The 24,554-nt window shown below is 37.4% G+C and overlaps 6 protein-coding genes, 1 long non-coding RNA gene and 3 pseudogenes across 37 annotated transcripts; 6 read left to right on the top strand and 4 right to left on the bottom strand.

Annotated features, from left to right (window-relative positions):
* The first annotated feature begins 2,237 nt into the window (after window positions 1-2,237).
* On the top strand, window positions 2,238-3,174 carry LOC104756358 (uncharacterized). The gene has a single exon (XM_010478931.3). It carries the CDS (start codon window positions 2,381-2,383, stop codon window positions 2,963-2,965), a length of 585 nt encoding a protein of 194 aa, XP_010477233.1. The 5' UTR covers window positions 2,238-2,380; the 3' UTR covers window positions 2,966-3,174.
* A 13-nt stretch (window positions 3,175-3,187) lies between these two features.
* On the bottom strand, window positions 3,188-4,605 carry LOC104756359 (uncharacterized). 2 transcript variants are annotated; one of them, XM_019238654.2, is made up of 6 exons: window positions 4,444-4,605; window positions 4,162-4,301; window positions 4,004-4,044; window positions 3,659-3,727; window positions 3,510-3,566; window positions 3,188-3,426 (listed from the first exon to the last, which is right to left on the bottom strand). In XM_019238654.2, the coding sequence occupies exons 2-6, from the start codon at window positions 4,277-4,279 to the stop codon at window positions 3,352-3,354; spliced, it is 360 nt and encodes a 119-aa protein (XP_019094199.1). In that variant the 5' UTR covers window positions 4,280-4,301; window positions 4,444-4,605; the 3' UTR covers window positions 3,188-3,351. The 2 variants fall into 2 exon arrangements, with proteins under 2 accessions (XP_019094199.1, XP_010477236.1); XM_010478934.3 differs by having other exon boundaries at window positions 4,162-4,298.
* Window positions 4,606-4,750: 145 nt separating this feature from the next.
* On the top strand, window positions 4,751-10,512 carry LOC104756360 (ATP binding microtubule motor family protein). 26 transcript variants are annotated; one of them, XM_087496408.1, is made up of 24 exons: window positions 4,751-5,367; window positions 5,448-5,647; window positions 5,753-5,879; window positions 6,014-6,108; window positions 6,375-6,443; window positions 6,723-6,788; window positions 6,880-6,942; window positions 7,046-7,096; window positions 7,201-7,283; window positions 7,367-7,469; window positions 7,574-7,619; window positions 7,789-7,943; window positions 8,074-8,274; window positions 8,405-8,464; window positions 8,559-8,642; window positions 8,738-8,797; window positions 8,887-8,970; window positions 9,068-9,127; window positions 9,222-9,305; window positions 9,395-9,534; window positions 9,618-9,708; window positions 9,829-9,956; window positions 10,046-10,127; window positions 10,227-10,512. In XM_087496408.1, the coding sequence occupies exons 5-24, from the start codon at window positions 6,387-6,389 to the stop codon at window positions 10,320-10,322; spliced, it is 1,794 nt and encodes a 597-aa protein (XP_087352534.1). In that variant the 5' UTR covers window positions 4,751-5,367; window positions 5,448-5,647; window positions 5,753-5,879; window positions 6,014-6,108; window positions 6,375-6,386; the 3' UTR covers window positions 10,323-10,512. The 26 variants fall into 26 exon arrangements, with proteins under 26 accessions (XP_087352534.1, XP_087352531.1, XP_087352532.1 ...); XM_087496405.1 differs by having other exon boundaries at window positions 9,219-9,305; XM_087496406.1 differs by having other exon boundaries at window positions 8,884-8,970.
* Window positions 10,513-10,721: 209 nt separating this feature from the next.
* LOC104756357 (agamous-like MADS-box protein AGL75) lies at window positions 10,722-11,570 on the bottom strand. The gene has a single exon (XM_010478929.3). The coding sequence runs from the start codon at window positions 11,510-11,512 to the stop codon at window positions 10,874-10,876; it is 639 nt and encodes a 212-aa protein (XP_010477231.1). The 5' UTR covers window positions 11,513-11,570; the 3' UTR covers window positions 10,722-10,873.
* A 196-nt stretch (window positions 11,571-11,766) lies between these two features.
* On the top strand, window positions 11,767-15,443 carry LOC104756356 (uncharacterized). Of its 4 annotated transcripts, none has more exons than XR_015587439.1 (5): window positions 11,767-12,291; window positions 13,170-13,304; window positions 14,016-14,108; window positions 14,649-14,713; window positions 15,183-15,443. It is a non-coding gene; the product is annotated as an uncharacterized LOC104756356 (long non-coding RNA). The 4 variants fall into 4 exon arrangements; XR_015587441.1 differs by having other exon boundaries at window positions 13,975-14,108; window positions 15,204-15,443; XR_015587438.1 differs by having other exon boundaries at window positions 13,975-14,108.
* A 68-nt stretch (window positions 15,444-15,511) lies between these two features.
* Window positions 15,512-16,365, bottom strand: LOC104759303 (agamous-like MADS-box protein AGL75 pseudogene; annotated as a pseudogene). The gene has a single exon (XR_015587437.1). The product of XR_015587437.1 is annotated as an agamous-like MADS-box protein AGL75 pseudogene (transcript).
* Window positions 16,366-16,685: 320 nt separating this feature from the next.
* LOC109130192 (putative F-box protein At5g40050 pseudogene) lies at window positions 16,686-17,672 on the top strand (annotated as a pseudogene).
* A 437-nt stretch (window positions 17,673-18,109) lies between these two features.
* LOC104756354 (putative 3-beta-hydroxysteroid-Delta(8),Delta(7)-isomerase) lies at window positions 18,110-19,522 on the bottom strand. The gene is made up of 4 exons (XM_010478928.2): window positions 19,169-19,522; window positions 18,861-19,001; window positions 18,681-18,789; window positions 18,110-18,587 (listed from the first exon to the last, which is right to left on the bottom strand). The coding sequence occupies exons 1-4, from the start codon at window positions 19,308-19,310 to the stop codon at window positions 18,308-18,310; spliced, it is 672 nt and encodes a 223-aa protein (XP_010477230.1). The 5' UTR covers window positions 19,311-19,522; the 3' UTR covers window positions 18,110-18,307.
* A 1,219-nt stretch (window positions 19,523-20,741) lies between these two features.
* On the top strand, window positions 20,742-23,034 carry LOC104759302 (uncharacterized; annotated as a pseudogene).
* Window positions 23,035-23,701: 667 nt separating this feature from the next.
* On the top strand, window positions 23,702-24,465 carry LOC104756352 (uncharacterized). Its single transcript, XM_010478927.3, has 2 exons — window positions 23,702-23,992; window positions 24,063-24,465. Exons 1-2 carry the CDS (start codon window positions 23,801-23,803, stop codon window positions 24,300-24,302), a joined length of 432 nt encoding a protein of 143 aa, XP_010477229.1. The 5' UTR covers window positions 23,702-23,800; the 3' UTR covers window positions 24,303-24,465.
* Window positions 24,466-24,554: the final 89 nt, after the last annotated feature.

Genomic DNA, 24,554 nt, shown 5'->3' with positions numbered 1-24,554 from the left:
GTTTGACCAAAAAAAAAAAAAAGATGTATCATTTCATATACATAGCTACATGCGTATTAAAGTTCGATATTCCATGTGTAATGCTTAGAAAACCATATAGTTTAAATTTCTTAATATGGAAGCAAACAAAATTAAAGGATCAAAAAAAGCAGGTCTAAAAACAAAAGCATACAAAGTTATGTACGTTCTTTAAAGAAAGTAAAATGAACGTGGACTTAGATATGGTCGGTGCGAAAAGTAATAATAATCATGCTTGAGCACGTCATCGGCCAAAGGCGACACCAAAAGTAGCAATGCACTGACTCATCTCGTCCTAACTCTCCACAATCCACATAAACCCTAGCTAGCAACTACATATCTATGATGTGGGGGAATTTTAGAATTTACGGTGACGAATAGAATACAAGTAAAAAAAAAAAATTATTATCGAATAAGATAACAAGAAGAGGAAAAATAAAATGAAAATCAAAGAGTACATATTATAATAATATCAAATTAAAGGTTGTAAAACCTTTCATATATATGATATTTGCACTTTAGCAAAAAAAAAAAAAGAATGATGTCAGGGTAAAAAAACAAATTGTAAAAAAACATGCATATAGTAATTATCGAAGTAAAAAAAAACCATGGTACAGGGTTAATAAATTGTAGATGATCCTGAGTATATTCGATCATAATCATAAATTATGTATATTACCTCGTAATGTTGGACTTATGTGCAATTTGCGTTAAACTTTGATTTTATTTGGTTGAAAAATGAAAGTCCACTAATAAAACCAAAGTTCTACCAAACATGCTTGCTGTGATATACTATTAAATAAATGTAGATAGAGGACGAAAGGATGAAAAGAAAAGAGTGACCATACCTAACCATGATTATGCCAAAACTGGTTTAAGAAAAAGCTGCGATCATCATACAAGTTATATATACAATAACCCTATATAGTCTATATCAAGCAAAGCCGAAAAACCAATTTTCAGAACACAAGGAAATGGCATATAACTATATATTGATGGCTTTAAAACGTTCATATATATTAAGTTATTAACCAAACATAGTCAAAACTCAAATCACTGTGAAAAGAAATCGATCTACAGCGAGGAATCTTCATTCACGATATTATATACTGATTGGTCGATTGTGGTATTTAGTAAATTCTTTGTACGTGAGAAGTGTTATCATTTATGAGTTACGTTTTCAGTCTCTCTTATACTATAAAATATCCCCCTAGCTATTAAAGATTTGGTAGTGCTAATTGGCTCAATCTTTCAAATGGCAACATTAAGAAAATGACAAAGGACCAAGGTTTTTGATTCGCAGTGCATAGTTTTTTATTTTTTTTTGGGATCTGTCGTTCAAATGGTTTTACAGAAAAGAAAAGAAAATTGTATACCTATCATTTGCATTCAATTTAATATAATTGATCTTTACGCAATAGACAATATCGTAGTGATATCCTCGAAGGCTCGATGCTTTCTATTATAATGTCCACCATATAAAATACTACTATTCGATATCTTCTCACCTTCGTAATAATATTCTCCCTTATTTTTATGGCAGGCACATGCAACCATGCATGAGAGCCGACCAATCCTATTCTCGGAAAGCCTCACGACAACGGTGAATGGCTGGTGTGATGACACGTGTCAAGATCAACGACGACGGACTTGTCTAGGAACCCACACATTCCCTCCACGTGAGGTCATCAAGGAAGAAAGCCACCGATGATACCGACGTGTATGGTCAAGATCTGCCTAAAACAAGATCCCTTATCACACGGCTCAGATTCTCACAGCGGCTATTGTAATACTTATTCACAATCCAACGGTTCGTATTCAATCGGCGGTGACCGTCCTATAGTGTTTCCCGGGACTTGTGCTGTATTGCGCAATTGGTATATGTACACTTGACTTGAAGCTATAATAACATTAATAAGTTATTAGTATTAATAATAACCACGACATTTATAGTCTAAAAATCAATACAAACTTTTAAAATGGCAATTTAAAAATTCACATTATTATTGGTGATTTCGATTATAAAAGGAACCAGCCGTGCTCAGTGCCTGGCAACATCTGTCCTCTCGAGGTTAGGGTTCTTTTAGAGAGTTTTATAATTTATCGAACGATCCTTCGGATCTTCTAATGGAAATTTGATTATTAACATCTTTTCTAAACTTTTTTTTTTCTTTTCTCTTGTCATAAATCTTAAATATCTATCAAATTATAGGGCTTTCGATCGTATTATTTGGTAGATCGTCGCCATTTAAACGTTATATAAAATAGCTTTCTCTTGTTTTTATTTGATTCATCGTTTCAAATCTTCAATAATTAAATACTCTTTTTAAAAAAAAAAATTAAAAAATTAAAAGCTTAATCAATGGAAACAATAGCAGTGCAACGTTCACCGGGTAAACAGGTTTCGGGTTTGAGACCATTCAAGAACCCTAGAAGAAGGAGTTCTCGTGGTTCTCTTTCAAGATCCGGAGGAAGTTTGGCTCTTCCGACTAACCCCACGCCGTCTTGGGGATCTTCTCCAGCATATCCCCCGCCACTTGGTTACTACTCTCAGCCTCCTCTTCTCCCTCTGCCACGTGTCAACAGCTCAACTCTTCCTCTGCAACGCGTCAACAGCTCTCGACCACGTGTCAACAACAACAACTCTACTCTCAATTGCGTTGTTCAGACCAAACCAATTTCTGACAAGAAGAAAGTTGAGTTCGTCGAGTCTGTACCGACACTGACTCGAACCGGTTCTGTTCCGGTCCGGTCTAACAATCTGCGTGATTTTCCTAAAGGATTTGATGGTTACCCCGGTCCAGCGATCATGTTATTATCTCCGCCGCCGAGTAGTTTACCCATGCCTAGGTTTTCGATCAAACCGAAGCTTCGTTGCAACGTCGAAGCTGCTGGCAAAAACGACGTAGCCGCCGATAACATCCGGCGAGTTTTACAGCTCCGGTGAAAAGGTGGTGTGGTGCTACGTAACGGTTGATGATGTTACAAATAAAATAAGCTTATGGGCTTTTTAATACTTTATTTGGGCTTGGTTCTGTCTTGTTTTTTTTAAGATTGATAGAACTCTTCTCTCTACTTTGTGTGATTTGTTAAGCCATGACTTTTTTTTATAAAGGCTCTCTTGGCACAAAATAGCCAGGCGGTTATAGATTTTCATTTTCATGTTATATGCTTCTGATGATGACATCGAATATTAAGTTTGTAACATACATCAATGTAAGAACTAAGACGCAATACAAAAGGTTATATAATGATGCTATTGAACATTGAGTTTGTATCATCAAAGTAAGAAACAAAACTGGTCTTCTCTGTGCTGGAAATGATAATATTATCTCAACCTTCTGTGAATCTATGTCCACAATTGGGGCAAGTGTAGTATGTTGTTTGTCCTTCATCCGCTGATCTTGTCTGTAAATCAAGAAACTCTGGTGAAAACATCCTTCGAAAAGAAACAAGAAGACAAGAGGAAGAACTTGAAAGCTTAGACTTACCTGTCTGGTTGTGTATACAAGCTCCAGATGGTGGCACTTCTCGCAAGCCTTTTTGATCTGCAAACAGAATAGCGAAAATAAAAAAAAGTCACGGATTCAGAAAAAGGCATAATAATATGCTTATTAATTCTGTATTCTTCTCAAGTTACCTTAGGTAGCTCAGCTTCTTCCTGCGTTTTCTCACCAAACAGAGATATTCCTAGTTCTCTTCTGATATCCTGAAAAAAGGAAAAGTTTAAAGAACATGACGTTTGTATGTATACTAACTCTGCCTTGTGGGTATATTTGTTTCCAATTTCAGGTTTGAAACTAAGTAAACAGAACAGGCACGGGTCTATGTGTGTGTTCACTGCCTATGAAGTATATAACAATGGACCATAGGAAATCAAGAGCGAGATCTTTACTACATAACTTGTGAATAACAGAGAGAATATATGATAAAGCAAACTAGTAAGACAAGAATCCACAGTGGTGAATAAAGGAAAAGCACATACCTCAGCAGCAACGGTGTAAGCTATTTTCTTGTCAATGATTTCTATAAAAAAAAGAAGAATGACGTTTAAAAGACAATAAGAGTAACCAACCAAACCAAGAATCAAAACCGTTCGATGATTCAGATATAAAAGTTTAACACGAATCTAATCATGGATACCATTGGCATTTCGGGTTGTGTCGCAGAGTGGACATTCTGCAGACTTGGTTGATTTCAAGATAAGCATCGTCCCACACAAACTACAGAACAAGAAACCACTTTCCCGCGACTTCTCCATTTGAGAATTGAGACACAACCTTCTAGAACGCAAACGAAGAAACTTAGAATATAATAAAACTGACCAAAACACAAATGTTTAGATAGTTAAGAAGTACCCCACATTACATAGAATCAAAGTAGAATCAGAAAACATAGAAACAAAATAAGAAAAAATCACAAAACCTGGACTTGCGGCGAGACGTTTACTGAACTTTATGAGAAAAGAGAACGAGTAGTAAAAGTGAGCAGTTAAGGTTCCAACGGTAGTTAGTGAGTTGTGCTTACAGTTTCCGGCGGTGGCGACGAGGGTTTAAACTTTAAAGGGGCGGAGGCGGAGACGGAGACAAGAACTCGGGAAGACTGAAGAAAGTGTAATTTATTGCACAAATCTAATGGGCTTCTACTTAAAGCCCAATATATGAGCTTAGTTGAAATTTGAAAAGTATTTATTTTAAATATTAATTTCGTACCGAAATAAAATTTCAAAATTGGGGAAAACCAAAAAACAAAATCAAAATTGAAAGTTGAAAATTGAAACGCTCCATTTTTCCGCCACTGAGACAATCAATGGAGGAGGAGAAGCAGAAAAGTCTCAGTCCTCCGCCGTGTCCTTCAACCGTAACAGTACGACGAAACCCTCCGAGGAGAGCTAGAGCAACACCGTATACCACTACAACCAAGCAACAACAACCACCTCTCTCCTCTCACGACGTTCCTACTTTCCCAATCGACGAGATTCTCTCCATCCAAATCCCTCAATCCGAAACCAAACCCTCCTCCGTTTCAGAGAGCTTGAAGATCTTCCTGAGAATCAAACCTTTGAAAACCTTCACCAAGGTTATTACCACCACTACAGCGAAGAGCAGACCTAGAAATGTCTGGCCGCAGAATCCTTCGAAGAAGAACACCGCGAAGGAGAATAGGAACCCGGAGGTTGCGAAGAGGGTTAAGAAGAGGGACGAAGAGTCGGCGGCGGTGGCTTGTATTGCGTTGAACGATTCGTATTCAGTCACATTAACTCCGCCTCAAGCTTTGCAAGAGCTGAAACGAAGCAAGACTGAGGTTTACGAAGGGTTTTCTCATGTCTTCCCGGCTGATTGTTCCCAGGTTCGATCCAATTTTTGCGATTTTTTTTGGTTTAATTTTTTGGTTCTGAGATGACCGATTAATTGATGTTTGTTTTGTAGAACGATGTGTATGATAAAATGGTTCAACCTTTGTTGGAGGATTTCATGAAAGGGAAAAGTGGAATGTTGGCTGCGTTGGGACCTAGTGGCTCTGGGAAGACTCATACTGTCTTTGGAACTTTGAAGAATCCTGGAATTGTGCCAATTACTCTCCGTCAGATTTTCAATAAGAGTGATCAGAGTTCTGATGTTTCTGTGAGGTATTTAGTACTTATGGTACACCAGGGATGTGTCAATAGCAGGAAAACCAAACTGTATAGCTTGTATGTTTATTGTTCCATAACATCTCTTTTGCTTTTCTTCAGGTCATTTAACATGTCCATATTTGAAATATGCTCCGAACGAGGGAAAGGGGAGAAAGCTTATGATTTACTAAGTGGTGAAAGCTCTGAATTGTCTGTGCAGCAATCGACCATCAGGGGTTTGAAAGAGGTTTGTGAGTTTTGTTTTTGGGTGTGCGTGGTGTTTCGTGTTTCTTGGGTTGACAATAACATTGAGTTGCATTTCATTATGATAGATGGACATTGTAACTCTCCGTCTTTTGTCAATTATTTTGTGTTAAGTAGGTCCCAATCCAGAGTTTGGAGGAAGCGGAGTCTTTAATTGGACAAGCAATGCTGAAACGTGCAACAGCTACCACAAACTCGAACAGTCAATCAAGGTACTTGGCAACAAAACTTTTGCGCGACCTTGATTTTAACCTTTTTCAGTACACCAACTTGATTTTAACCTTTGCTAACACACCCTGACACCCTTTATTTAATCGATAAATCAACTGAATTAGGAGCCTTTAACATGGAATATAAAGCCATCTTTAATAATGTTTAACTTGATGTCATCATGTTCTATACTAATTTTGGAATTACACAATGCGTCATTAATATACGAGCGTCATGCAATGGCTTCTCCAACGAAACAAAAATGCAGTCTAGTGATGCTATGCTGACAATAGTGGATCTGGCGGGTGCAGAAAGAGAGAAAAGAACAGGAAATCAGGTTTTAATCTATTGTGTTTACACTGTGTGTATGGACTCTTTACACATTTGATATGCAAAGCCACATATATATGTCATCTCTGAAAGTATTTGTCTGATAAATACATATTCAGTGTGATACTTAGGAGAAAATATTCCTAGTTTAATTACAGATTATAGGTGACTGTAAGATATTGTCGCTTGTTCTTAGCATCAAAATAGGACTTGATTTAACAGTGAAGATGTCTTCATCTGTAAACTAAAACTTGGTCCCTGTTTGCCCGTTCAAATTGTTTTGCAGGGAGAAAGGTTGGTTGAGAGTAATTTCATCAATAACACATCCATGGTTTTCGGTCAATGTTTACGGGTAAGGCCATTGATTTTGGTCTCCCTCGAGCTGTTCTTCTTTATTATGCCTCCAATTTTACTAACCATGAACACTCGGTACCTGTTGGCAGTCACTGTTGGAGTACCAGAAGAACCGAAAGAAAGGATTTCAGAAACATCATCAGAATTCTTTGGTAGCGTCTACCTTAAAAACCCTGCACATTATTTTTTAAATAATATATGAGTTATTTAATCTTCCTCCATTCTATACGGTAATATGATTTTGGCTTTATGTAGTTAACAAGGTACTTGCGCGATTACCTAGAGGGGAAAAAACGGATGGCTTTGGTATGCGTAACAGATTTGTTGGATTTCTTCTTGTTGAGTTCTTTAACAACAGTTAAATTTTAAATATTGAAAACTTTTCTTCTCATCTTCTATCTATTTTGCAGATTTTAACTGTCAAAGCAGGGGAAGAGGATTATCTTGATACCTCTTATCTTTTGAGACAAGCATCACCGTATATGAAAATAAAGTAATGCTTTTTATTATGAACTCAAAGAGGAAGTATACTTTTGTCGCAAGTGCTAATGGTTTTGAATTTGTTGTTTTGTTTAGATTTGATAACACTGAGGAACCTTGCAACAAGAGGCAGCTCAAGACATGTCCACGAGCTGAAAAGAACAAGAAGATTAAACTTAGTGCTCCCAAGAACTCCCAAGTAAGTTTGGCTTCCTCGATACATTTTTATTGTATTTTTCAGCAAAACTGAAAAGTTATTGGCATATGCCATTTACTAAAAACTGTTGTGTTTGCCATCTCTAGATTGAAGACATTTCCCATGGAGAGAGAAACCAAATTGCACAGGAAGGTAAGATTTTTCTCGGACAATTTTTCTACACTTTTGACTGTATGGAATTTTCATTGGTCGCTTTCTTTCTGTGATCTCTTATCTTCCCTGAGAGACAAGGAGATGAGAGATTACAGAAAAGACTTGTTTTCAAACAAGAAAGCTAATATCTAGTACGTCTTCTCACCAGTGCATTTGCAGGGAAAGAAATCTGATGCAACCGACAGATCACCTCCGAGGCTGGAACATGTTGCCCAAGATAAAAATGAGCGAGAGCACATCATCATGCGGAATTTTTCTAGAGTCTTATGGAATGTTCTGAAGCAGTACAACGAAAAACTAAAAGTAAATATCCTGACTTTGCCTATCATTTGGCTTTGTTTACACTGAACAATTTGTGACTGAGATAACTTCCTTGAAGCTATGATGTATCACAGTTGAAATATATCTTCTTTTTCTTTTTATATCATCTTAGGTTGCAGAAGGTGAAATTTGCACTCTCAAGGATAGCCTTCGAAGAGAACAGCTAAAATCTCTTGGATTGGAGACAGAGTTGATCAGTCTCAAGTCCTCTTGCCTGGTAGAGTCATGTATACCTGAGGTAGAAGCTGTTGTATATGTAAACGAAGAAGCCAACGCAGATGAATCCAGCGAGTCTCCTGTGCCAAGCAAAAATGTAGTGCCTGGCTGCTATGTTGTTCTGTATATATATCTGTTTACTAATTATGTCTTGGAGTATCTGTTCGTTCTAAGGCTGCATGTCTTAAATTCTTTGATAGTAATAACCTTTCCATTTGTGTTTTAAGGTGAAAGATGATGTACTTGTTCGAAGTCACTTGTCTTCTCAGAATGACGCAGAGCCAACAGTAAGGATAGTTCAAGTTGACATATTCTTTGTGTAACTCGGAAACTTTGTTCATGAAATCATGTGCTTTGTCGTATGTTTGCACTTATCAGCAGTCTGTCAATTCTGAAGAAAATGTGGGGATTCCTTCTGGGACTACTCACGTTGAAACTGAAGTTACCGAGTCTCCAAGAGATCAGGTATAATAAAATATTTTCATTCATTGGGTCAATCCGTTAGATACGACAACTCCGGAATGTAAAGAACTCAAAACTGATTCCATTTGTGTTTTAAGGTGAAAGATGCTGTACTTGTTCCATGTCACTTGTCTTCTCAGAATGATGCAGAGCCAAGAGTAAGAATAGTTCAAGTTGACATATTCTTTGTGTAACTCAGAAACTTTGTTGATGAAATTATGTGTTTTGTCGTGTGTCTTATCAGCAGTCTGTCAGTGCTGAAGAAGATGTGGGGATTCCTTCTGCGACTACTCATGTTGAAACTGAAGTTACTGAGTCTCCAAGAGATCAGGTATAATGGAATATTTTCATTCATTGGGTCAATCCGTTAGATACGACAACACCAGAATGTAAAGAGTTCAAAACTGATTTCCATTTTGCGTTTTAAGGTAAAAGATGCTGTACTTGTTCCGTGTCACTTGTCTTCTCAGAATGATGCAGAGCCAAGGGTAAGGATAGTTCAAGTTGACATATTCTTTGTGTCACTCAGAAACTTTGTTCATGAAATCATGTTCTTTGTTGTGTGTTTGCACTTATCAGCAGTCTATCAATTCTGAAGAAAATGTGGGGATTCCTTCTGCGACTACTAATGTTGAAACTGAAGTTACTGATTTTCCAAGAGATCAGGTATAATGAAATAATTTTATTCATTGGATCAGTCCGTTTAGATTCGACAACTCTAGAATGTAAAGAACTCAAAACTGATTTTCCTCTAGGTCATCCAGAATCAAGATGATCCAACACCTTCACCAGAACAAGTTGAAGTTAGTCAAGATTGCATCAACAGCCGGATGTCTAACTTTCAAACAAAATCCGCAATATCCCGCAGATGTCCCGATTCAGAGAAGCAAGAAAGGTTAAGAGTGTATCTTGATCTTCTCTATTAAAGCTTGTAGGAACCGGTCTCTCTCTGTCTAAATTCTCTTTGGTTCTTTCCAGAAACAGAAGATTGTTGCCAGCGGCATCCAGATCGCTAACTGAGGAAATGAATGACTTGGACATAAAAGATAAGCAGATTGAGAAACCACAGGTTTGGCCATTCTCAATCTCATGCTCCTCCACAAACCTTGACAACTTCATCTCATGGAACAAAAGTCAAAGTTCACAATGCTTTAAAACTGCTATAACGAAACTTCATTCTCATTTCTAGGTTAAAACCGCCAAGACTCGTGTTCAAAAGAAAGCAGAATCAACCAAAGGTCAGGAAATTGAGGTCCCTGCCCGTGAAGCAGAACCTACATCAACTAAGAAACAGAGGAATGGACAGAAACCAAAAAGGTTCTTTTTTATCTGCCAATCTTTATTTCTTCTTTCTCTGTCACTTTTTTCAGGTTTACTTAAATAGAAAACCTTTGTTCCTGTAACAGGAGACTCCAACCTGCTGCGTCTGTGCTATTAACAAGAGAAATAAACACGTTAGAGATCGAGGATGATATCGCCGAGCCAAAGGTATGACCGAGCTAGACACAAAGAAGCAAACTTAAACTATGTTGGTAGAAGGTTTAGATCAAAGTCATGTGATTAAGTTGTCCATTGCTTCACTTGCAGGGGAACAGAGGTGGAAAGAAGACGACAGTGTCACAACCGAGAAGCCAAGGGAGTGTCACTCTCCTCCGCCTCCTCACTGACAATCTTCATCTCTAACAACATCAACATATTATTGCTATCTATGCATATCTCCACAACTCACACTGGCTTGGTCGTTTTGGTTCTTGCTATCTATGCATATCTTTGCAGCCTGTATTATGTTTCACCATCAAAACCACCTTTTTGTCCCTTGTGATTAGCCGTATAAATTGGATCGTGAGTTAATGTAAGAAAAGCTTAACAAAAATGCAGGGATCTGAGATGGGTACAACACAACCTGCGCATCTGAACATTCACAAAAATTTAAAAGCTTGAACTTGAACATAAGGTTATCACTATGAATCAGTACTGAAACAGAGTTGAAAACAGAGGATACTTGTCATGCGTTATGCAAAATCCCACATAAATGTATGAAAACTTCATTAGGCCTTTAGAGTTTTTAGCAAGAAAGAAGTAGACAATGTGTATATTTGGAAAATAATAGACAAAGATTGGTTGAACTAAGATATAGGACACAACAACAAGAAGAACAAGACATAAAGAGAAGATTGTTACAGCTACCAAAAAAAAAAGAGATACAAAAAGTACATAAAAGGTTTTTTAGCAAATTAATACATGTTGTGTTCATTCTTCAACAGAGATTCTTGAAGTAACGCTGAGAAATCCTGATTGTTGAGATTTGATGCAGAGAGTGGGATCTGAGAGAGAGTATTGTCTCCATGGTTATACACGAGTAGCGAGAACTGCTGGCTAGGGTTCAAAGATCGGGTCGTGAGAGAGGAGGAGGAGGAGGGTGTCGATGATGCTAAAGTACTCTGATGATGATGATCCAGTAGTTTGTGTTTCTCCTGCGAAACAAGAAATCGAACCCTTTCTTGGAATGTAGAGATCTTGAGTTCCAAAGAGTCAATCAATACATCCACGTTCTTCGGACTCGGACTCGGACTCGTCTTCCTCCTTTTGTTCGGATTGTCCTTTTCCCCCTCGAGAAACTCAGAAATATCAAAGCTTTTTTTCCTTCTCAAGGAATCGTTTAGCCGACTGTACCTCATAGCCATGTTTCTCACTTTCTCTTTGTCGTTTGGAAAGATTTTTAGGTCTCCATCAGGTCCGTAGTAGATAAGGCACACATCAACTTGACACAGAATCGAGAGCTGTTTGGCTTTCCTAAAGATGGTTTCGAGTCGACTTCTCAAACTCGTTGAAGCTAGTGAGTAGGAAGAAGACGAAGACGAAGGTAGTCGCATGGTGATTCTCTTGTGAAAAAAAACAAAAAAGATCGATGAGAAAGCGAGAATGAAACTACAGTATATGGAAATATTTATAGAGATATATATAGGTCATCATTAGCTAGGGTTAGATAGAAAGAATGATGCGTTTTTTATTTCTTCGTTAATTAATTAGTTTAGGTTAAAAAGTCAAAGAAAAATAAAGCTAAGCCCCTTTTTTGCAAACACTTGTTTCTTATTAAAGTCCCTCACTCACTCTCTCGTCTTCTTCCCCAGAGAGGAGAGACAGTTGCAAGAGCTTACTTCATCACTTCCGCTTAGTCAAACATATTAAAAATTAATTCTTTAATAAACCCACAAAATGTCAACAAAATTGGAAGAAGAAGCAACAACAACACAACAAGTCTTCTCAATCTACAAAACCTCCGCTTCTCAATCTTGTTCACCACTCAACCTCCTAGAGATGTCTTCACTTCAAGATCATCTCTACACTCATTACCACAAACAACGGTTGATTCACCTCCTGATTCGCCCACCGTGTCTTCAATCCCCGATAGCCATGGATCTCGTTGAGGAGGATCAGCAGAAGCTTGGTGAGAGTAGGAGACAGCTGAGGCCGCCGAGCTTTTCTTCTTCTTCTTCTTCTACTCCGCGTGAATCGAAATTGGCGAGTTTGGTTAGGAAAGTTTTGCTTGGATTTAGGGTTACTGCGTGTCTCGTTTCGTTTTCTGTTATGGTTGCTGATAGAGAGATAAAGGATGGGCTCGTGATTCTTTCTACAATTACAAAGAGTTCAGGTTAAAGTTTCAAACTTTTTAAGGATCTGAAGATGTTTTCAAGGAGCACTAGCTTTAAAATAGTTACCTAGATTGTGATATGTTAGTACCAGTTTCGAAGACTAAGTTTAGATTTGGTTCTGTGAAATTTAAAGTTTCTAATAAAGTTTTCCAAGGTTTGATTTTTATCGGAGTGTCAAGTATATTTGGCTTGATTTGCCATTGAAGTCCTTGATTGTGATATGTTAGTACCTTTAAAAGTCTAAGTTTAGGTTTGGTTCTCGTCTGAGCTCAATATGTTTCTTGCTAGATGAGTTTGATCTCACTGGTCAAATTACTGTGTGAAATTTGAAGTTGCTGAAGCTTTCCAAGGTTTGATTTTTATCGGAGTGTCAAGTATTTTTGGTTAGGTGACTCTGACTTGGTTTAATCACTGTGGAATTTGATGCTTTATCTTGAAATTACCCGTAGAAGTCGTTTAAGCTTATGAAGGGATATGACTATGTTTAGGTTTGATGTTCATCTGATGTCGCATAGTTTTGGCTAGATTTGGTTTAAACATTGTATCAAATTTGAAGCTTTCTCTTGAAGTTAGCCGGTTAAGCCAATAAATTTATCAACTGGCAAGGAATTAGACTAAGTTTAGGTTTTGATTTTCATTTGAGGTCAAAAATATTTGGCTAGATTACTCTGATTTGGTTTCAATCTCTCTGTGAAATTTTGAAGCTTTCTGATGAAATTAGCCACGGAAGTCGTTTTGAGCTAATGTGGTTATCTAATGACTTGCTCTAGTTATAACAGTTTCTCTTTGGCTTACTTTTAAAACTGCTAAAATTTCCTGTAAAATGTTTCCTAGAGTTGATTTATTCTTGTGTGTTTTTCTGCATTTTTGGTTGCAGGTTCTGTTTGGCTGCGAATGTGATTGGTTTTGTCTACTCAGGTTTTATGATACGTGATCTTGTATACCTGTTATCTACTAGCATCCGGAGATCACGACCTAACCTGCGGCATCTCTTGGAATTTGTCTTGATCAAGTATGTTCCTTTCTGCCTCTCTATGATTGGAAAACTCTGTGCTTTTAAATCAATCAAATGCTTAGCCAATGACTGAAACTTGATGCGATAGAACTAGCGAGAAGGTGAGACTGGATTTTTATTAGTAAGTCTCATTGGTCTTTTCTGAATATTAATAGACTTCATCCTTGTAAATTTGATCCTCTTACCTAACCTTACCTTTTCCCTTTCATAAGAACATACTGTGATAATTCAAAGACTAAAACATCTCAAGATGCTTGAAGTCTCAAGTATATAACCAAAGATATGGTTGGTTTCATCATTTGAACTAATTTTATCTGATTCATGTACAGACTTCAGTATTATAAGCAGGATTCCTCTGCCTAGACTTGTTAGCTCATTTGGTTTGAGGGCATGGCTCCTTCACCTCATGAGTTCAAGTCCGGCGAATGCAATAAAAAGGAAAATGCTTATCTTCTTCAATTCTTGCCTATTTCACACTTCGTTCAAGTATTCCTCTCTATTTTGTGACATATCATTGATGTTACCGCTCTAGTGATCCATTAAAGTTTCGTGTGTCTAGCTAGGCTTATAATCCCTTGAATTTGAATTCAGCTCTATTCCGGGCCAACATTTCAATATTTATTTGTTTATTTTACCAAAAAAAAAAAAAAAAGATTCTTGATTGCAGGTTCTGTTTGGCTGCGAATGTGATTGGTTTTGTCTACTCAGGTTTTGATATGTGATCTTGTCTACCTGTTATCTACTAGCATCCGGAGATCACGACATAATCTGCGTCATTTCTTGGAATTTGGTCTTGATCAAGTATGTTCCTTCTGCCTCTCTTTTATTAGAAAACTCTGTGCCTTTAAATCAATCAAATGGTTAAAAAAAAAAACAAAGCTTGAAACTTGATGCATGCTATAGAACTAACGAGAAGGTGAGGCTAGATTTTTGGTGAATCCCATTGATCTTTTCTATCTATCGATAAGACTTCATATATATGCAACTTTAGTCAAATTTGTTATCAACTAAGTTTCAGGATTTTTACATGGCTGGCTTTAGATACTAGATTCTTTAGGTGGAAAGCTAACAACTTTAACTCCATTTTGGCAAAGTATTGATCATCGTTTGCATTTGTTTCTAGACTTGATTTTTACCTTTCTCCAATTTTGTGACATGGTGTAGCTTGACGACTGGAGCTCAATCTTTCTAGATTTATAATTGTCATGATTGCGTTTAAGTTGTTAGCTTTCCACCTAAAAAATATGGTATATTAATCAATAGTATTATATACAGTTTTTGCATCTGTTTTCTAGAGTTCGTTTTATCTTTCTCTAAGTTTTGAGACATGGTGTTATGCAGGAGGATATGTTGTGCAGCCAGATAAATTGCCAGATTACGTAGTCCCTGATCTCACTGGCTTTAAGGTTTTTCATTACACTTTGTAAACTCTTTTGTTCCTTTTGTCTTTAATTCCTCCATTATGTTGATTGCATCTTCTTACAAGTCTTATTGGTCGAAGCTCCCTAGGTTTGTGCTCCTGATAAATCTTGTTGTTTGTTGTAAGTTTTGTGTTAGGAAACCTGAAATGGGAATGCTTACTTAATGTGTTAAGCTTCCTAGGGGGTTAATTTAGCTCTGCTAAAATATAAATAGCCGATAGTATGTTGCATGCTTCGTAACTGAACATGAGAATAATCCTTGAGAAATCTTCTTTCAAGTCGTATTGGTCGAAGCTCCTTAGGGGTTTGTGATCCTGATTAATATATTGGTTCGTTGTAAGTTTTTGTGTTAGGAACCTGAAATGGGAATGCATACTTTAATTACGTTATGCTTGTTATGTGATTTAGCTGCTCTGCTGATGAATGAATATATATATATATTTGGATTTTACAGCTGAAACCATATGTATCTCAGTGTCCTATACAAGTGAACACAAACGAGTCAACCGAAGCTTCCAAGTAACCATCAGGAGATAGAGATCAAGGGGAGTGGGAAGCTGCTGCAGACATAATGGAAGGGAACGAATCATCTGGCATAATAGCAGTATAAAGACTAGTAGTCAGCATAAGTTGTATATTTGTTATTGTTACTATTAAAAGATTAATAAACATAAGTTGATCACTATGAATCAGTACTGAAACAGAGTTGAAAACAGAGGATACTTGTCATGCGTTATGCAAAATCCAAAATAAATGTATGAAAACTTCATTAGGCCTTTAGAGTTTTTAGCAAGAAAGAAGTAGACAATGTGTATATTTGGAAAATAATAGACAAAGATTGGTTGAATTAAGATATAGGACACAACAACAAGAAGAACACGACATAAAGAGAAGATTGTTACAGCTACCAAAAAAAAAAAGAGATACAAAAAGTACATAAAAGGTTTTTTAGCAAATTAATACATGTTTTGTTCATTCTTCAACAGAGATTCTTGAAATAACGCTGAGAAATCCTGATGGTTGAGATTTGATGCAGAGAGTGGGATCTGAGAGAGAGTATTGTCTCCATGGTTATACACGAGTAGCGAGAACTGCTGGCTAGGGTTCAAAGATCGGTTCGTGAGAGAGGAGGAGGAGGAGGAGGGTGTCGATGATGCTAAACTCTGATGATGATGATCCAGTAGTTTGTGTTTCTCCTGCGAAACAAGATATCTAACCCTTTCTTGGAATGTAGAGATCTTGAGTTCCAAAGAGTCAATCAATACATCCACGTTCTTCGGACTCGGACTCGGACTCGTCTTCCTCCTTTTGTTCGGATTGTCCTTTTCCCCCTCGAGAAACTCAGAAATATTAAAGCTTTTTTTCCTTCTCAAGGAATCGTTTAGCCGACTGTACCTCATAGCCATGTTTCTCACTTTCTCTTTGTCGTTTGGAAACGTTTTTAGGTCTCCATCAGGTCCGTAGTAGATAACGCACACATCAACTTGACACAGAATCGAGAGCTGTTTGGCTTTCCTAAAGATGGTTTCGAGTCGACTTCTCAAACTCGTTGAAGCTAGTGAGTAGGAAGAAGACGAAGACGAAGGTAGTCGCATGGTGATTCTCTTGTGAAAAAAAACAAAAAAGATCGATGAGAAAGCGAGAATGAAACTACAGTATATGGAAATATTTATAGAGATATATATATATATAGGTCATTAGCTAGGGTTAGATAGAAAGAATGATGCGTTTTTTATTTTTTCACTCTCTCGTCTCATCGAGAAAAAGGAAACCTTTACTTTTTTTCTTTCTTTCACGCGCTCTTCGTTTATGAGATACGATTTCCATATCTTGCATAGATTGCGTAATTATGTGTTGATGGTTTTGATTACAACAAAAAGAAATATTTAATTAAAAAAAAAAATCTCATGTATATTCCGATTAAAACAATGAGATTTTGATCTTGATCTTCGCATAAATATTGCACAAGCCACCAAGTCTTCTTACTAGCACCCTATACTGGCTATACATTAACAAAAACACATTGGTCAAGCTCACTTTAGGAACAGAACTAATTGTCTTGGTAAGACTCCTTTGAGGGAGGTTTGTCTTCCCCTGCTTAAGAGTCTCTTCCTCCACACAGTTTGGTTTTCAAATCATTGTTTGTGTGATGTGATGCTTGAGGGGTTGCCCTGAGCTCGAAGAATTATACATACATCACATTTACATTAGAGATAGAGATTGTGAATATTCGACGATCTTTCAGCTCCTCACTTTATAGACCACGGCAACATCAAGAAACTCACGGTTCACTACAACAACGATGTTCATTCCCCTCGCGTTTTGTCAATCTACACACCCAGTCTTGTCTACCTCGACTACTCAGATTATCTAACTTGTCTCTATGAATCGGAGGATTGCTTCGATGCTCTTTTAGAAGCCCGCCTGAATCTTGTTTTCCCACGGAGTGGGAGATGGAGTTATGAACACGGCACCTGTTTAAAAATCGTGAATTCTATCTCTCAGTCTTCAAATCCTTTACCTCTCTTCTTCTACTGTTCAGGCAGGCATGTCTCTGATCTCCATCTCTATCTCTTTCCTTTCTCTTTTTCTTTCTTTCTTCCTGTGTCTTGTTTGATGGTTTGTTTGTTGCAGGTGATGTATGCATGCCTTGATCGAAAAATCTCCTAACCTAGAAACTCTATCCCTTAATTGTTTGTGCGGCTTAAGCGATTGTGGGGTGAACTTTAATGGTGGGAATATTGTGGTGAAGGTGGTTGAGATGCAAGGGTATAAAGGAAGTCTTGAGGAACTGAACCAAGTGAAGTGCTTCTTGAGAGAAATGGAGAATCTTGAAGAGATGAAAGTGAATACTACTGATGAGACAGACAACAAGTTGCAACTCACAAATGATCTTCTTGCTCTTCCTAAACGATTATCCAAATGCAACATCCATGTCGTGTGATCGTGTGTTTTGATACAATTACAATCGGATGTTACTTTGTATTTTGATAGTTTGGTTTCTTCTAGCTATTTTAGTTGGATTTCTAGCTTTTCTTTGTATTTTTATTTTATTTCCTCTAACTCTGTGTTAACAAATCAAGATATCTTAAATTTTGGTAAATAAGCTCCGTTATCAGATTCGTTTGTACTTGTCAAAAGATGATCTCCTAAGTACACACATACATTTTCATTGTTATACTTGTCAAAGACCACTGAGATGTATATCTCCACAACTCACACTGGCGTGGTCGTTTTGTTGCTTGCTACCCATTATGCATATCTCTGCAACTTTTATTATGTCCCACCATCAAGACCACCTTTTTATCCCTTGTGATTAGCCGTATAAACGAGACCTTGAGTTAATGTAAAGAAAAGCTTAACAAAAATGCAAATATCAAATGAAAAAAATAGATAAATTATACCCCTTGCTCATTGCTGTAAAGATATAACATAGCCAAAAGTTTTTAAAATGGATAAATCATCCGCAAAAGGAGACTCATGTTCACTGCTATAATAGCAATAACCTGAAGAGATGAAGAGATCATCACTAGGTAGAATGTTGGAAGAAGAAGAAAGAAGAGTTTTTAATTCTTTGCTTCAACGGAGTTTCTTCTTTGTCTTTGTCTTTGTCTCGACAATGTTGTTGGCAACAGCTGCACAAATCTTTTTCCAGCAACGGAAAGAAATGAGTAACGGTATCAAGATCCACCATCCGTTAGCACCAATGTAGTATGAGTAATAGTAGAATGAGTTTGTAGCAAAGTTGTCTCCTTCCAAGATAGCAGTAATGAAGTAAACCAAACATCCATAGAGCTGTCCAAGCGAAATCGCAAGCTGAAGCACGTAGCTATACGACTTCTCCTTAGCAATGGCATATCTGATTTTACATCAACAACAACAATATTCAACTACTCACACAAAAACCAAATGGCAAAGATACTACTTTCACTTGAAATGAAATGGAACTTACATAGCTAAGAGACAAACAGGGCCAACGATAACAGCAGTGATCCCTTCAATAGATACAATTGCAGAATCCCTACCTGCGTATCTCGAATCACCTTTGCTGTATTCTTTCCCTATGAAAGAAACAATCTTTAAGCTAATTACAGACTTCAGCGAGACTTCAGCGAGAAGAAGAGGAACTTACAGACTTCAGCGAGGTAGCAAGAAGTGTTGTCCTTGAAAAACTCAGGGGTGAAAACGAAATAGCCTTCGAGGATAATGTGAGTGAGACCAGTGAATGCCCACCAACACATTAACAATTTCTCAACTTTAGCTTTCTTCCTCCCTGAAACCAAACCAAACCAACCAACCCATCAGCAAACAATTCTCTAATTGAACTGGGTCAAAACTAAAGATCAATTCTTTTAATCTGTTAAAGTTTCAAGTTTAAAAGGATGATCTGGTTTTGACAGACAATGCAGAGACTGAGGTGGAGCGGGAATTGGATTTTACCTAAGAGAAGCCAGACGAGGGAGACGACAAGGAGGGAAGCACCGAGGTAGACAGCGAGGATGGTGGACATAGACATTGAGATTGGTACGTATCCCGGCAGTTTCAGATCTCTCGGAACGTAAGGATGCGCTGCTTCCTCCATGTCTTTTGTTTTTCCTCTCTCTAACTCTCTGTGTTTCTTCTGGTCAACGACCAACAATGTTGAGTTGTAGAGCTACTACTAGATCTGATCGATGTGCCACTAGTAAGTAATCTCGATCCGAGTAATTCACTCGTCCTTTGTTTTTAATAGCCCTGGGAAAAAAAACCGGAACCCAAAAACCGAACCGGAAAATTGGACCCGAATCTGAACCCGGAATCTAGGATTTACCCTATTGGATCTTAAACTCCTCTACTCGAAAACCCGAACCGAACCCGAATCCGAAAATATCCGAAATAAAAATAGATATTAATAATTTAGGACCCGAATACCCGATTTTTTAACTAGAATACCCGAAACTATATCCGAAATTTCAAAACTTTATCCAAAATTCCGAGTATTTACCCGAAAATTCGGATATTTATCCAAAAAACCGAGATTTACCCAAAAATTATCGGGTATTCGGGTAAACTTTTGGGTTTTTATGTATCCAAAAATAATTGGGTTTTTTGCTGTTCTAAAAATCTATACCCGATCCAACCCGAAAAGACCCGAACCAAAACTGAACCAAATTTTTACATTTACCCGAATGGATCCTAAACTCCTCTACCCGAAAACTCAAATCCGAACGATTCCTATCCGAACCCGATCCGAGTACCTGAATGCCCATGGCTAGTTTTTAATAATTGGTCAATATGAGTTGATCCACCGAATTTATTGTTTTTTATTAAGTCTGAGACACGTAAGTCAAACAGTGTCAGGAGAGTAAACGTCTCAAAACTCCCTAAAATTTTTTGACAAATCTCTTATCTCCCTCTCTATTCTTCATACCCTCACTTTTTTTAATAAGAGATGGTGAGACGATTTTAGCCTTCTAATTTCATTGATTTAGATTAAAATTTTTAAATAAAAAAACATATCCAGCTCTCGTTTTCGACCCGATAAACCCACTCGAAACCCACCTGGTTACTCACGTCTCAATCCAGCCGCCGGCGATTCTTCCGTCGTCGGAGCTCCTACCGCTGTCGTTCTTCACCAAATCAAGTTGAATCAAGTTGTTCTTCAAAATGCAGGTGCGTTACTTCACTTTAGAGTTGCTTTTGGTTGAATTTGTTTTTGATTTGTAAATATAGAAATTCAATTGGATTTAGATCGAAGAAAGCTTAGCACATTGGGTGTTTTACAAAGGTTTATGGGTCGATTGAGCTATCTATTAGATAAGAAAGGGATTTGGCTTTCGATTTCAGTGAATTAACTCGATTAGAACTCGTGTACCATTCGATTCGATTTTGATAGGAGAGAGAAGGTGGTGAAACTGGTAATACTGATATTTTTAGTAAAACTAGTAAAACTAGTAGTAGTACTAATTATGATTTTTTTATATTGGTTGGTTTGCCAGGATACAATATGCGAGAACGTCAGCCTACATTTTAAATATGAAGGACGCATGTATAGTATAATGTTTAAGAGGAATATAACATTGTTGATGTTAAAAGCAAGGATACAGAGGAAGCTTGGGTTTGTTGAAAGTAACGTTCAGTTGCAGCTGAGCTACAAGCCACTACTGGTAGAAACATTGGAGCATTGTGAGCTTAATGATGATGAGGATGTTAATGTTTATCTAGACTCCGTTAATTATGAGAAGCGAAGATGTATGTTGTTTGTGAATGTCATCCCTTCTGAGCCTCAGCCTGAGCAAGTTCCCATAGTGCCCATAGTGCCCACAGTGCCCACAGTGCCCATAGGGGACCAAAGTTCTGTTGGTATGAACTATGAAAACCAACATGCGAAGGATGGTGAAATCGGACCTAACGCCATTGTTGTCTACGTAGGCAAAGAAAAGGCTGTAGAGGGTGATTCTAATAAAGAGGGTGAAGCTGAATCACGTGATGAAGGTGATGAATATACTGAGCCACGCCCTGTTGTAGAACCGTGTAAGTATATTGAACCATGGGATGACGGTTTGGATCTGACTAAACTTCAAGAATTTCCAAACAAGAAGGCATTGCAAGATGTGGTGGATAGAGCTTCATTCGCTAACTGTTTTAGTTTTGAAATAGTAAAGTCGGACAAGGTGCGTTATGTGGTCAAATGTCCTAAAGAAGGATGTAACTGGGGTTTACGAGGTGGTAGGATTCGAGGTACAGATATTTTCTCGATTAGAAGGCACAACAAGATGCATACATGCTCTCGGGCTAGTCAAAGTTCAAGCAATAGTAAGAGGCAAGGCACTCCACAATTAGTTGCTTCTCTTTTACATGGTGATTATCCAGGGCAAATGGAAACTCCACCTCCGAAAATTATCATGGATCTTGTCAAGACAAAATTAGGTGTTGATATATCATATTCCACGGCGTTGAGAGGGAAAAATCAAGCTGTTACTGATTTGAAAGGTAGCCCAGAAGAAAGCTACAAGATGCTGCGATGTTATCTGCACATGTTAGAGAAGGTTAATCATGGTACAAGATCATATGTGCATTGCGATGAGAATAATAAATTCATGTACTTGTTCATAGCTTTGGGAGCTAGCATTGAAGGATTTAAAGTCATGAGGAAAGTTATAACTATGGATGCAACTTTTCTAAAGAACGGATATAAGGGTGTTCTTGTTTTTGCGTCGGCTCAAGATCCTAACCGTCACCATTATCCCTTGGCGTTTGGTGTTCTTGATGGTGAGAATGATGCAAGTTGGAATTGGTTTTTGGAGATGTTGAAAACCGTTGTTGGGGATTCTTCTGAAATAGTATTTATGACTGACAGAAATACAAGTCTCATAAAAGCTATAGCTAATGTGTATCCTCTGGCTCATCATGGTTTTTGTATATGGCATTTATCCCAAAATGTGAAAGGTTATGCTCGTAACGTGAACAAGGACGTTGTTGCATGGAGATTCATGGAGTGTAGTAGGTTTTACACAGTGGCTGAGTTCAACATTGCTTACGCATCTTTTACGACAAGATATCCTTCTGCTGCCAAGTATCTTGAAGAATCTACCCAGAAAGAAAGATGGGCACGATGTGTTTTTCCAGGAGATAGATACAACCTAGACACAAGCAACTGTGTTGAATCGTTGAACAGTGTATTCAAAGATGCAAGGAGGTACTCCTTGATACCCATGCTTGATGCAATACTTAAAAAATTCTCTGAATGGTTTAATGAACATCGAAAAGATGCTGTGTCTGGATCAGTCGCAAATAAATTGGTGCCTTTAGTGGAGAACTACTTACATGATTTATGGGCAACTGCTGAGAAACTAAAGGTGATAGAGCTAAATGGTTTCGAGCTTGAATACAATGTCATTGACAGTGACGGAAAGCCTTATTTGGTGAAGTTGCGATTGAGAAGTTGCAGTTGTAGGTTTTTCGATATACAAAAGTATCCTTGTGTGCATGCATTGGCGTCTTTCATTACATACCAAAAATATGGAGGTAAGGATTTCGAGTTACATGAGTTGTGTTCTAAGTATTATTGGACGGAGCTGTGGGCAATTGCATATTGCAGGACAATTTATTTAGTACCTGATAAGTCTCGATGGGATGTCCTAGATGACGTCCAAGATATGGAGATCATACCTCCGAATCGGAAAATAAGAGGGGGAAGAAAGAAAACAAAAAGGTATGCATCTGCTGGGGAAAAATGACCAAAAACTCGACCTAGGACGCAGAATAAAAGGCGCCGGAGACAAGGACTCCAATGGTTGTTATTTGGAGATAATGTTCATGTTTGATTCACCTCTTCATGTATCAATTGTGTTTGGTTTGATACTTAATGTAAAACTTGGTTTGAAACTTAATTTGAAGTCTATTAATATTTTCTTCTTTCAAAATATGTGTATATGAGAGAGTATAACTGGCAGAACTGGCAGAACTAAGATAAAACTGGTAAAAATAATAAAATTGGTACTACCTAAAATCAATACATATTGTATAGTATAAATGTTCTACATAGGTTTCTACTATAAATGAATAATTTTCGAAAATATACCAATTTTAATTTATTTATTGAAGAATCTCAACAAGTGTTTCCTTACACTTTTAATGTCACTTTGTAAATAATTACCAAGTAAGCATGAAAAAAGTTATAGAATTATAAGTTTTAACTTATGAAGTTGCAAAAAGCTTGTAATTGTATGTTAGTTAAGTTTAATCAACTGTAAAACTAAAAAAAGTAATGCTAAGGTTTAGTAAAACTAATTAAACTGAGAAACCTCTAAAGTACAACTATTTGCAAGTTTAGTGCAACCGCATTACTCGGTAAAACTGTGTGTGAACGCACACATCTTTTACACGTGGCCAGAATTGCGTTTTTTCTTTCTTTTTTGACGATAGCATTGCGTTTTTCTTTCTTTCTTTCTTATTTTATCTTCACTCCAGCTCATTCTCCATTCTCAGCCATTCATTCATTTTCTTCTTCGAAACCTAAAGTACACCGAGTCCTCCTTCTCTCATCTTCAAAGTCGAAGATCCTAGATCTATTTCTCTCCTTCTCAAACTATGGAACAATTTGAGGCCGACCCATACTATGCTGATCAGAAGAAGGCGAGGAAGTTACAAGCATGGCGAGAAGCCATAGCCGATGGTGATTTTGGCATGCCTCGAATTTGCCCATGTGGCAAACGAATCGTCAATGAGATCTCTCCAACAGAAACAGAGAAAAAGAGATGGTTTACTTGCGTTAAGTATAAGGTAAATTAAATTGAATCAAATACAATTGAGATACCTGATTTTGTTAACTGTTCGTTGATATAATTTGCAGGATGATGGATTGCACAGGCGGAAAAATTGGGCTGATGCAATTGAAGAAGAAACCCAAACCTTAAGGAAAGATGTTGATAACCATTGGGAGAGATTGAAGGAATTTGAACCCCATCATACTAAGATCTATAATTTGCAGATGGAGCTTAAGGAGAAGAGTGACGAGATTGCCAAACTAAAGGAGGAGTTGGCGTTGCTTACCACTCGAGTCGATCTCCTGGATAGGTTGTGTTTCGATTGATATTATCTGAGTCGATCTCATTCTATGTTGGTTTAAAACTTGTTGAATCAGATTCTGTTTCTTATCTTTTCCTTCAATTCTCTTGTTGAATCAGTTTCTTATCTTTCATGTGACTTCTCTTGTTTAATCATGATGTTCTATGTGACTTCTAGGATTATGCCTCCTTCTTGAATTGAATCATGTTCTATATTTTTCTTATATGAATTCTCTAGTTTTTGTTTACTTTTACGTAGTTTTACCAAAAATACGAAC

Source organism: Camelina sativa, chromosome 17 (genome assembly GCF_030686135.1).
Source record: "Camelina sativa cultivar CO46 ecotype springtype chromosome 17, ASM3068613v1".
Taxonomy (NCBI): Eukaryota; Viridiplantae; Streptophyta; class Magnoliopsida; order Brassicales; family Brassicaceae; genus Camelina; species Camelina sativa.
This window is presented reverse-complemented; position numbering and strand designations above follow the sequence as displayed.